This window comes from Myotis davidii, unplaced genomic scaffold, assembly GCF_000327345.1.
Source record: "Myotis davidii unplaced genomic scaffold, ASM32734v1 scaffold198, whole genome shotgun sequence".
NCBI classification, from domain to species: domain Eukaryota; kingdom Metazoa; phylum Chordata; class Mammalia; order Chiroptera; family Vespertilionidae; genus Myotis; species Myotis davidii.
The window spans coordinates 1,435,225-1,446,665 of record NW_006291485.1 but is presented as its reverse complement, the minus strand read 5'-3'; the positions used below and the strand labels follow the sequence as shown (position 1 = coordinate 1,446,665).

The window sequence follows — 11,441 nt, the reverse complement described above, 5'->3', positions numbered from 1 at the left end:
GCGACTCAGTCTGTTCAAGGCGGGGATTCTTTTTTTTTTTTTTTTTTTTTTAAATATATTTTATTGATTTTTTACAGAGAGGAAGGGAGAGGGAGAGATAGAAACATGGATGAGAGAGAAACATCGATCAGCCGCCTCTTGCACATCTCCTACTGGGGATGTGCCTGCAACCCAGGTACATGCCCTTGACCGGAATCGAACCTGCGACCTTTCAGTCCGCAGGCCGACGCTCTATCCACTGAGCCAAACCGGTTTCGGCAAGGCGGGGATTCTTATGTGACTGTGGTGATGTGGGCACGCAGCAGGGCCTCACCAACCTCCCCATGATGTCATGAGTACTCTCTAAGCTGTTTCCAGTGTCCACATCTCTGTACACTGTGGCCTGGCCCTCATCTTCATCTTCTCCATGTGTGGAGGGTTCCTGTGTCCTCCCTGTCAGAACACACCTACATGAGACAACCCTGGACATTGGCTCTGCCTGTGCTGTATCCTTACCTCCAACCAAGACAGGGTCTCCCCGTCAGCACTGCTGACACCAGAACCAGGTCATCCTATGTGGGCGTCCGTCCTGGGTGCTGAGCAGCAAGACTGGCTCCCACCCCCTTGATGCCAGGAGAACCCCCAGCTCCCAGTCATGACAACTACAGATGTCGCAGACATGGCCCAGTGTCCTGGGAGCAGGATCACTGATAACTGCCGCAAGAGTCACCACAGATGCCCTTTCCCTTTGTGAAATCATGGCCCACAGGCGGAACCACATGTTTTGGTTTTTTAACATTTCTGACTGTTCAGGTATCTGCAGAGCCTTTGTGTTGCTCTGCACACAAGCCTCCCCCACCCTGGCCCCACATTCCAGCAGGGTGGGGCCTAGGGGACAGTTGGACAGTAGTGAGTTGGGCCGCGTGTGGTGTGTCGTTGCAGTGGGCCGAGGCCCTGAGCGTGTTCCAGCAGGCAGCTGACTGGATTGGCCTGGAGTCCCGCAAGTCCCTGTGGGGTCAGTTCTGGTCGGCCCACCAGCGCTTCTTCAAGTATCTGTGCATTGCCGCCAAGGTGCGCCGGCTGGTGGAGCTGGCCCGGGAGGAACTGGCCCAGGACAAGGTGAGTGGGTGGCAGTGGTAGCTGGGCCTCATGGCTGCACCCCAGACGCCTACACTGGTGCCTGAGGGAGTGAGTTGGTGGAACAGGCACCAATATCCATCTCACAATTGCAGGCAAGCCCTAATGTAGCTGGACTGAGTCTAGGAGGACAAGGGTGAGCAGAGGTCCGAAAGGTTCTGGTCCCACCTGACCCCAGCTCCCTGCAGCAGCGGGCAGGAGTGGCCTTGCCCTGGGCTCTCCATGTCCAGAACGGGCAGATCCCCAGAAGAAACAAGACACACAGTAATGAGGGAGTTTGGAGAGCTGAGGTCAGATGTTAGCTTCAATGCAGAGTTCCTTCATGGGTCTGGGTGTGTGAGGCCCTGGCAGCCAACGGCACCCAAAGGGAGGAAGGAAGGAAGGAGAAACTAAGGCAGGCTGGGTTTCTGACTTCAGGGGCTTCCCTCTGGCCTCCTGGGGCCATGCTCCAGAGCTATGGGTGGGGGTTCCAAATGGGCTCACCCCCACCTCATCCCCCACAGTGCGTGGTCATTGGGCTGCAGTCCACAGGCGAGGCACGGACGCGGGAGGTGCTGGATGAAAGAGATGGGCAGCTTGACTGCTTCGTCTCAGCCGCCGAGTGAGTGATGCAAGCGGGGTGGGCAGGGTGGCCACACCAGGGAATCCCTCACTCTGTGGCTCGCTGGGCCTCCCCACCAGTGACCTGTGGCCTGGCCCTGCCCCATGACTTCACTTGCTGATCCCTGTCCTTACACCTCAGGCGCAGCTTAGCTTTAAAGCCACAAGGGTTAACTGTGGTGACTTGGGGATCAGAGGGTGGAGGGTCCCAAGATTTCAGAATGAAGCTTCTAAGAGCCTGTCCCCCATGTGGGGATAGTGCTGTTTTAAGAAGGACTCCTCAAAATTTAGGGAGTGGCCTTCAGGGTCCCCAAAACCCCAAGCCTCTCTTCCCAGCCCATAGTAATCATGGGTTTCAATGTGCCCCCCCCCCCATTCTGGCTTATCCCCATGGCCCAGCATTGCCTCCTTTCTCCAGGAGCCCCCAGCCCCACATACTCAGCCCACCTACCCTGATCTTGGGAGTTACCAGATGTGTCCACCCCCTTGTCCCTCAGAGGTAGTCAGCTCCACCCAGACCCCCAGCCCTACACCCTGTCCATCGCAGCAAAACTGCCCCTTGAGACTCTGCCCCACTGTCCTCTGGACCTAATCGCACTCGGCGGACAGGACAGCATCCTCTTCTTCGTAGTGAGAATAAACTCTGCTTCTCACTTTCAGGGGCGTCTTCCTGTCACTAATTCAGAAGCACTTTCCTTCAACCAAAAGAAAGCGAGACAGAGGGGCCGGCAGTAAGAGAAAACGTAAGCACTCACCTGCCTGCAGCTTTGGCTTGTGGCCCTCCTGGGCCTCCCTCCCATCTTTCCTGCTGCCTCTCTCCAGCCCCTCCTTTCTGAGCATCATCCCAGGTCAGCTGGTCACTCTTGCTGCTCCCTCTGCTGCACAAGGTGCCCTTCCCCAGCATCCACCTGCAAAGGTGGGCTAGGGAGGCGTGAACTCACAGGCATCCTGGAAGGAGGGCATCCAGGGGGCAGTAAGAAGGGTGCCCCGACCGCAGGTTCCCAAGACGAACTGGTGGGGGCAACTTCTGGCCACACTGCCTGCTCATGTGTTGCCATGTGCTGGACCCCAGGCCAGACCCTCACAGGATGGAGAAGCAGGGCTGGGCCAAGGTGACCCCTGGCTCCTCCCCTTCAGGGCGGCCGAGGGGCCGTGGGGCCAAGGCGTGCAGGCCAGCATATGAGGCAGCGGGTGTGATCCGAATCAGCGACGACAGCAGTACCGAGTCGGATGCTGGCCTGGACAGTGACTTCCACTCCTCCCCCGAATCCCTGGTGGACGATGACGTGGTCATCGTGGATGCCATTGGGCTTCCTGCCGACGACCGCGGTGAGGCCTGACCCACATTTCCCTTCTTTACTTACGGGGAATAGGTCCAGAGAAAGGAAGTCAGCACCCCTCAGCTGGTCAGCAACAAAGCTGGCTTCATACAGTCGGGTTAGGGAGAATGTTGGGGCCCCCCACCTACCCTGTACCTGGCTGTCCCCAAGGCTGGCGGGGACCACTCTTGAGTAGGCTGAGTCCTGTGAGTGGGGTTGTGGGCAGGTCACCTAGCTGGTCCCTCCTGACTCTGTGGCCCCACAGGCCCTCTGTGCCCCCCACAGCGGGACCCCCATGGCCCCGGCATCCTAGAGCAGGTGGAGCGGCTGAAGCAGGACCTGCTAGCCAAGGTGCAGGTGCTGGGCCGGGAACTGCCAGTCAACACCCTGGATGAGCTCATCGACCAACTAGGGGGCCCTGAGCATGTGGCGGAGGTGAGCTCTGGGGCCCCCCACCCAAACGGAGGCTTTGGTGCCCCCTGGTGGCCACTCCAGGTCCCTGCCAACACTGTGAGATGGGGGGTCCAGCATTGGGTAGGGGGGCAGAAAGTGCCTATCTCCCATGACACCTTGTGTGCCCCTGGGCCTGTTGGTTCTGGGTGCAGCCCTCAGGCCCCAGGCTGGACCCCCACCCCCAGTTTTCCCTGCATGTCCTCCCTTCCCACCCACACTATGCTCTTTCCTGGGCTATGCCTCTGGTGCCACCTCATATCCTTTGCAGCCCCAGGTGGTTGGTCTCGGGGCAGAGACCATGTTCTGACCCCTCCCCTCACACACAGCCTGTTCCTTGCCCTTGTCCCTGCCCTGCCACAGATGACCGGTAGGAAGGGCCGTGTGGTGTCCAGGTCTGACGGGACTGTTGCCTTCGAGTCTCGGGCAGAGCAGGGCCTCTCCATCGACCATGTGAATCTCAGGGAAAAGGAGCGCTTCATGAAAGGGGAAAAGGTGAGGGGGCACGGGGGCAGGGTACCCCTGTGTGCCAGTGCACATGGGCAGGGAGGAAAAGCTTAAGAGAGGCCCCGGACAGGGGAGGCGCAGGGGTCTTGAGTCCTAAGGGGCTACCTCTGGACCACTAACCCCCCCATCCCTGTTATGGCGTGTGCATGCGAGTGTGCATGTGTGCCTGAGTCGGGGGGCAGGGAGGGGGACACAGATCTCCCTGACTGTCCTGTCTTCGGTCCGGGTGGAAGCCGCCTGAGGAAACAGGGAAAGTGGGCATCAGTGGGGCAGCCACTTGCTCCAGGAGTGACCCAGGGATGGTCCACACTCCATTCTAAGCCCATGTGGCCAACCCCTGCCCCCAGATGGAAGGTACCTCAACTTGCTGTGTGGGTCACCCTAAAAACATCAGGGTGACCCAGGGCATAGGTACGTGGGAGAGTAAGAGAAGACCGCCAACCAGACCCATACGCATTCCCCCAGCTCGTGGCCATCATCTCAGAGGCCTCCAGTTCTGGAGTCTCCCTCCAAGCTGACCGTCGGGTCCAGAACCAGCGGCGCCGGGTCCACATGACACTTGAGCTGCCCTGGAGTGCAGACCGTGCCATCCAGCAGTTTGGTGAGCCCTGCCCCTCCCCCGGATACCTGGCTCTTCCCTGTCCCTGCCCCAAGCCTGCCCTAGCCTTGGTCCTGCCTCACTGGGGCAGCCCCTGAGAGCCCCCTCTGTCTCCAGGCCGAACCCATCGATCCAACCAGGTCTCTGCACCAGAATACATCTTCCTCATCTCAGAGCTGGCTGGGGAGCGCAGGTTCGCCTCCATTGTCGCCAAGCGACTAGAGAGCCTGGTGAGTGGTTGAGCTGGACCAGGATGAGCTGGGCGAGGGCTGGTCAGGGGGGTTGTTGAGGGAGCTCCCTGAGGAGGGGAGTGGAGAAGGGTGTGACAGCTCCCCATCCCTGGCAGGGGGCTCTGACACACGGGGATCGCCGCGCCACTGAGTCCCGAGACCTGAGCAAGTACAACTTTGAGAACAAGGTACCAGGGCGGTTGGGTGCTTGGAGAGGAGGGGTTTCTGGATACCCAAGCCCAACCTCTGATCTGGCCTCTCTGCTCAGTATGGTGCCCGGGCTCTCAGCTGCGTCCTCAACACCATCCTGAGCCAGATGGAGAACAAGGTGCCCCTGCCCCAGGGCTACCCAGGAGGGGACGCTGCCTTCTTCCGGGGTGAGCTGGGGATGTGGCACATGGGGGGTGTCACTGAGCACCAGTGTGGGGCACTGGGACTGGTAAACTGAATTTGTGTCCAAATAACCCTCTGACACATACCAAAGGGACACTAGTGGCAGAGGGACCTGGGGCGGGCTTGGGGCAAGAGGCACGTGTGAAAGCCCTCCCTTTCTGCAGACATGAAGCAGGGCCTGCTATCGGTTGGCATCGGTGGGCGGGAGTCCAGGACCGGCTGCCTAGATGTGGAGAAAGGTGAGTCCCCCTCACCTTCCAGTGGGCTGGGTAGGGAGTGGGTGGAGTTGACGCAGCCTGAGGCCCTCCTGCCCCCACAGACTGCTCCATCACCAAGTTCCTCAACCGCATCCTGGGACTGGAGGTGCACAAGCAGAACGCACTGTTCCAGTACTTCTCTGACACCTTCGACCACCTCATTGAGGTCGACAAGAAGGAGGGAAAATACGACATGGGCATCCTGGGTGAGTGCCACCAAGGGAGAGGGAAGGGCCTAAAGGAACCGACAGCCAGCACCCACACACCAGGCCCTCACCAAGAACACCAAGGGCCAAGGGAGCCTTGTACCAATAAAGCTTTTATTCATAAATTTTACAGCGAGCATAGACCCCTACTTTACTTAACTGCCCCCAGGACAGCTGTGTGGAGAGGGTCCTGAGGGGTTCATTGTCTGTTGGGCCAGGCTTACTCTGCTGGGGAACCTCTCCCTCTGCGGGGCACCTGAGAACTTGGGGTTGATGCCCCCCCCAAAGCCCAGAACTAGAGCCAGCTGAGCAGCACCAGGCACCTGCCCTCCAGGTGGCACCCGTCTCACCTGGTGTCCTCTCCCCAGACCTGGCTCCGGGCATCGAGGAGATCTACGAGGAGAGCCAGCAGGTGTTCCTGGCCCCCGGCCACCCGCAGGACGGGCAGGTGATCTTCTACAAGGTGAGCGGACACCGGCCTCCCCTGACCCCGGCCTCATGCCCCCACCCCCATCCTTAACACCCACATGCCGTGGCAGATCACTGTGGACCGTGGCCTGAAGTGGGAGGAGGCATACACCAGATCACTGGAGCTGACAGGCCCCCATGATGGCTTCTATCTCTCCTATAAGGTGGGCAGACCTGGGGGCAGGACCCCAGGCTTAGGGAAATGGGGACAGTGCTGGCAGCGGGGTACAGCAGATGGGGGGGGGGGTCCAGCTTCCAGCCTCATCCCCTCCAGCACACCCACCACGGGAACCCCCACCTGGGTTGTGTCCCTGTCTGCCCCAACCTCACAAGACCCCCTGCCCAGGCTCGTGGCAACAAACCGAGCTGCCTCCTGGCTGAGCAGAACCGCAGCAATCTCTTCACCGTGTACAAGCCCAACATCGGCCGGCAGAGTCAGCTGGAGACCATCGACAGCCTGTGCCGGAAGTTCTACCGGGTAGGGATGGGGGCGGGGAGGAGGCAGGCAGAGAGGCCCCCAGGATGCTCATGTCCCAGGCTTATGTCTCCCTATTATGTGACCCTTTCCTGCTGGGGCTTCTGCAGCCCCAGGCCTGCCCTCCCTGCCCAGCCCAGCCGGCCACCAGGAGAGGGCTGCCAAATTTGAGATGAGCCGTCCCGGGGCACTGCAGGCTTCAGTCTCCCCGATTGTGCACTAGAAGTGTGGACGGATCTCTCATTCAGGGTCTCACATGACTGTGTTCCCCTAGGTGACGGCGGAGGAGGCCAGGGAGCTCTGGGAGAATAACTACACCTTGTCGCTGAAGCACTGCAGCCACACTTCGTGGTGAGGGCCCGGGTTGGACTGAGTGGGTGAGGGGCACACTGCATTAGACAGTCCTGCTCCATTTCTCTGGGCAGCTCTACTAGGGATGGTCCCACACACCACACAGGGTACGGGGCCCTTTGGGCATCTGGGACATCCCAGGACCCTCAAGAGGTGGCACAGAGATGAGCTGAGCTAGAATGGGGGAGGAACCTGCAGGTCATCATGGGTAGGTGTGGGGCACTGAGTGTCTGAGCCGCCCTGCCTGCCTGCCACGCAGGAACCGGCAATGCCGGCTGGTGCAGGAAGGCAAGGACTGTGTGCAGGGCCTGAGGCTGCGGCACCACTACATGCTGTGCGGGGCACTGTTGCGCGTGTGGGGCCGCATCGCTGCTGTCATGGCTGATGTCACCAGCAGCAGCTACCTGCAGATTGTTCGCCTCAAGACCAAGGACAAGAAGAAGCAAGTTGGTGAGTGGGTGGGTGTGCCAGTGGAAAGGGGGTTATAGGGATCGGTGGGCTCTGCACCCGAGGCCCTGACCTGCCACCCCATACACCCTGCAGGCATCAAGATCCCTGAGGGCTGCGTGTCCCGTGTGCTACAGGAGCTACAACACATGGACGCAGACGTGAAGCGCAAGAGAGCGCATGGCCAGGGCTTCCCTGTGCCATCACCTGCCCTGTGCCCACTTGCACTGCCCTGTGGTCCTGGAGAGGTCCTGGACCTCACATACAGCCCACCAGCCCAGGTCTTCCCACCGCCCTCATCCTTCACCTTTCCACTGTCCCAGGACCCTGCGCCCACTCTGCTACTGGGTACCCCTGATGCCTCAGCTGACCCTGCTACCCTCGTGCACCAGGGCTGCGACATCAACTTCAAGGAGGTGCTAGAGGACATGCTGCGTTCCCTCAATGCTGTGCCGCCCCCAGAGCCCCCTGGCCCCCTGGGTGGCGGTGCAGGGGTGCCAGGGGGTGGGGGGGGCCCCGAGCGGCAGAGCGTCATCCAGTTCAGCCCCCCTTTTCCCAATTCTTAGGCCTGGGCTGTGCCCCCAGCCAGGTGTTCTTTCTGGATGAAACTTATCTGTAATACACCAGGCCTACACAGATAAGGTCTTGTACCAAAGTGGGTGGTGAGCAGGGCTCAGTCCCCCTGCCAACTACTGAAAGGAAGGGGGGCTAGGGTGCCCCTCATCCAGCTAACCAAGGCCTCCACTGTAGTGCCTTCCTGGTCGGTGCCTGGGCAGATCGAGATGCTGCCACTCTGCCCAGGGCGGCAGCAGGTGTGTATGTCCCACTCAGGGCTCAGGCAGGGCCTGGGGTGGAGCTGTCCTCTTTGTGCCTCTCCTATCCTGCCCTCCAGCCCACCTTTTCAGGCCTAGAAATGCCAGAACCCCTGAAATACACAAAACTGGGTGGCCCCTAGAGCTGGAAACTCAGGAAACCCCCAGTTCTCAGGGCCTTGTCTCTGGGAGGTTGTGTGAGGCAGACCCCCCATTAATATATGCAATTCCCCCTCTACCTGCTCTCTGCTCCCTAAATTATTGCCCAGCTGCCTCTTCCAGACCTCAGAATCTGCCTGTGGAGCTGGAGGGAGGGGTGGGCGGCCCCTGGTTTCTATGTGTATTTATAATTCAGTGTATATATGTAAAAATATCTTTTTTAAAATATATGTGCCTTTTCACTACTTCCTAGGCTGTCTGCTCCTCTGGCCCGCAAGGGCAGTAAGGAGGGAAGGTGGGGGTGGGGAGGTGCCTGCTCCCATTTTGGGCAATGAGGTCAGGGATGGCTACCATCTGCGGGGCATAGGGGAATGTGTATGAAACTGGCCCACTCTTTGCCCAGACACTCCTCCCTAGGCCATTGCTTTCAGTCACAAGGGCTCATCCCACTCACTGGCCTTGTGGCTGAGCCAGGCAGGAGAAATACATCCACCCACTGGGGGCATTGCCCACTGTGGTCCTGGCACCAGCATAAGTCAGCTGCCTCTGGACCGGCTGAGCCAGGCTCGTGATATCTTGGAACAGACCCTGCCTCCTGCCCACTAGAGATATGGGACCCTCATGGTGGTGAGGCTCCCTCCCCCCAGTGTGCAGGGCTTTGGCCTCAGTTTTCTCCCAGGGTTTCCTTCCAAGCAGGCAGGGAAGCCCAGAGGCAGGAGAGCTCAGGAGCTGGGTCTGGTCTTGAAGGCAGGAATGGACACCAGGCCCCTCCTTAGAGCTGTGGGGACCACATCAAGCCTCTGGTCCAGGGGCAGGGGACTGCCCCCAGCCAAGAAGCTGGCAAAACCCACCTCCTCCTGCAGGTGCCCACCCCCTACTTCGGGCTTTCCCTGAGGCTACTGGAAGGTGGGGGCCCACTTTCCAGCAATACCACTCCCCAACAGCTGGCCTCAAATTATTCCCCATCCTCTTAGGGAAGACTGTGGACTCCTCCTCCCCGATTACACCAAATGAGAACCATGCGCAGGCTTGGGTGCCCTGGTTCAGGGTCCATACAATGAGGCCAGTCGATTGAGCAGGCCCTGCCCAGCATGGCTCTGAGCCAGGAGCAGCTCTCCGATGCTGGGCTCCAAGTGCCTGCCTCTCTCACCCTTCCCACCTTGGCCCACTTGGGAAGACCACTGCCCTGGGCAAGTCCCGAACAAAGGCCTCAGATCATGGCTCAGGGCCAGGAATAGTACCAGTTAAGAAGAATTATCAGCTCTGCCAGTGCCTAAGGGGTGGGGCTGTCAAGATTAGAATCAGGGCTGCAGGGTGAATTGCAGGCATCTGAACCTCAAGGGAACTCCACCCCCATGACCACCCAGGGAGGCAGAAACACCCAGCAAGCCAATTTGTATGTTTTATTCCCACAAGGCAGCCAGGGGTGGGGGTGCAGAGCTGCGAGCCAGGCCAGGCCGAGGGGCCTTCCTCCGGCAGAGGAACATGCCGGGTTCTCGGGTCTGCCCCACCAGCAGGCTGGTTTTTAGACAGACTGTCATGAGTGCCGGGTGGAAGGCTCCGAGGGGCGCAGGCGGTGGGCTCAGATGTGGGGGTGCACACTTGTGGAGCTAAAGGTAGCAGGGCAGGTCCTTCTCTATGACCTGTGGGAGAGGCAGGGTCAGAACATCTCTTCCCAAGGCACCACCCCAGCAGGCTCCCTGGAAAGGCACCTACCTGGGGCTCTTCCATGGGACCATACCGCTTCACCACACAACCATTCTTGTCAATGAGGAACTGCCGAGACATGGGGTGTTAGCAGAAGAGTCCGCTGGGGGCCCCTGCAAGAGGGCTGGGGGCAAGCAAGCAGCCCCCACCTGCTGCCCCATTAGGGCCAGGCCTAGGGCCTCTTGGGATGGGGGCACTGAGCTGGCCTTGGACACAGTCCTGGCCTATTCTATCCCCCCAAAACCTTCCTTACCTTGGTGAAGTTCCATTTGATGGCACTAAAAAAAAAGCAAGAATTCATGAGGAAACCCCATGGCAACTACAGCGCCCCCCTCGGCCCCTGGGGAACATCCTGCCCTGCCCTCTCCTCCCCCACTTACTTTCCCAGGATGCCCCTCCCCTTGGGATGGGTTTTCATCCACTTCCACAGAGGGTGGGCATCATCTCCGTTCACACAGATCTTGCTATACATATCGAATTTGACATTATAGCCGGCAGCGAACTCTTTGATCTCGGCATTAGTCCCTGGCTCCTGTGGCAAACAAAGGAAGGTACTGGGGTCAGTGGGGGGGCGGGGGGAGCGTGTACCCCATTTTAGTCCTCCCACGGGCAGACCTTCTCCCCACGCCCTCACAACAGGGACACTGGGGCCACGCACCTGCCTCCCGAACTGGTTGCAAGGGAAAGCCAGGATCCGTAAACCGCACTCAGCATATCGGGCGTGCAGGTCGACAAGCTGAGTGTAGTTTACGTCTGTTTTGCCTCATTGCGAGGCCACGTTGGTGACGATGCACACGAAGCCCCTGGAGGTGGGATGGGGTGGTCAGAGTTGCTGACCCTCCCTCTGCCTCCCCCACCAGGCAGGCAGGTACCCACCGGTACTTGTCCAGGTTAACCATGCGCCCGTCGATGTCCTTGGCTGAGAACTCGTGCATTGACTGAGCACAGCGCCAGTCGTCACGGGAGGCGCACTGCAAGACAGACACGGGAGCGGCTGAGCGGATGGGGGGACCTCGAGGCCCGAAGACCCCGGCCCACTCGTCCAGCCATGTCCCCACCGCAGGAGATCCCGGATGGATCCCTGCTGAGACAGACGGGGCGGGGGGCACCTCAAAGGTGCATGCAACGTTCGCGGGGCGCATTTAACTGCAGACACCGAGGCCCAGGGAGGATTGATGATCCCACCAGGTGCCCCAGCGGGCGGGGGACACCGCCAGCATTTGTGGGGGCCCCGCGCGCACCGGATCCTGATACTCGGCACAACAGCCACTCTTCCAGGCCGCGGGCTGTACCTGCCCCCTACACTCGGGACAAAGCTCCTTCCGCTGGGGGCGCCTCCTCCTGCG

At 60.0% G+C, this 11,441-nt stretch overlaps 2 protein-coding genes across 3 annotated transcripts in view; one reads left to right on the top strand and one right to left on the bottom strand.

Moving 5' to 3' along the window:
- SBNO2 (strawberry notch homolog 2 (Drosophila)) overlaps positions 1–8,633 on the top strand; it is a 41,499-nt gene extending 32,866 nt beyond the window's left edge. For both annotated transcript variants that reach the window (XM_006764796.2, XM_006764797.2), the window contains 18 exons: positions 922–1,098; positions 1,620–1,717; positions 2,377–2,459; positions 2,854–3,045; positions 3,301–3,470; positions 3,849–3,980; positions 4,458–4,593; positions 4,708–4,820; positions 4,937–5,008; positions 5,089–5,197; positions 5,378–5,452; positions 5,533–5,676; positions 6,045–6,139; positions 6,216–6,308; positions 6,491–6,622; positions 6,894–6,970; positions 7,230–7,420; positions 7,514–8,633. In XM_006764796.2, the coding sequence (XP_006764859.1) occupies positions 922–1,098; positions 1,620–1,717; positions 2,377–2,459; positions 2,854–3,045; positions 3,301–3,470; positions 3,849–3,980; positions 4,458–4,593; positions 4,708–4,820; positions 4,937–5,008; positions 5,089–5,197; positions 5,378–5,452; positions 5,533–5,676; positions 6,045–6,139; positions 6,216–6,308; positions 6,491–6,622; positions 6,894–6,970; positions 7,230–7,420; positions 7,514–7,983 (2,559 nt within the window). In that variant the 3' untranslated portion in view covers positions 7,984–8,633. The remainder of the gene's footprint in view (positions 1–921; positions 1,099–1,619; positions 1,718–2,376; positions 2,460–2,853; positions 3,046–3,300; positions 3,471–3,848; positions 3,981–4,457; positions 4,594–4,707; positions 4,821–4,936; positions 5,009–5,088; positions 5,198–5,377; positions 5,453–5,532; positions 5,677–6,044; positions 6,140–6,215; positions 6,309–6,490; positions 6,623–6,893; positions 6,971–7,229; positions 7,421–7,513) is intronic.
- A 1,181-nt stretch (positions 8,634–9,814) lies between these two features.
- GPX4 (glutathione peroxidase 4) overlaps positions 9,815–11,441 on the bottom strand; it is a 2,619-nt gene continuing 992 nt past the window's right edge. Inside the window, exons 2-8 of the mRNA XM_006779599.2 lie at positions 11,337–11,436; positions 10,972–11,066; positions 10,754–10,898; positions 10,476–10,627; positions 10,349–10,373; positions 10,105–10,164; positions 9,815–10,031 (exon numbers count right to left, since the gene is read on the bottom strand). Coding sequence (XP_006779662.2) covers positions 9,999–10,031; positions 10,105–10,164; positions 10,349–10,373; positions 10,476–10,627; positions 10,754–10,898; positions 10,972–11,066; positions 11,337–11,436 — 610 coding nt within the window. The 3' untranslated portion in view covers positions 9,815–9,998. The remainder of the gene's footprint in view (positions 10,032–10,104; positions 10,165–10,348; positions 10,374–10,475; positions 10,628–10,753; positions 10,899–10,971; positions 11,067–11,336; positions 11,437–11,441) is intronic.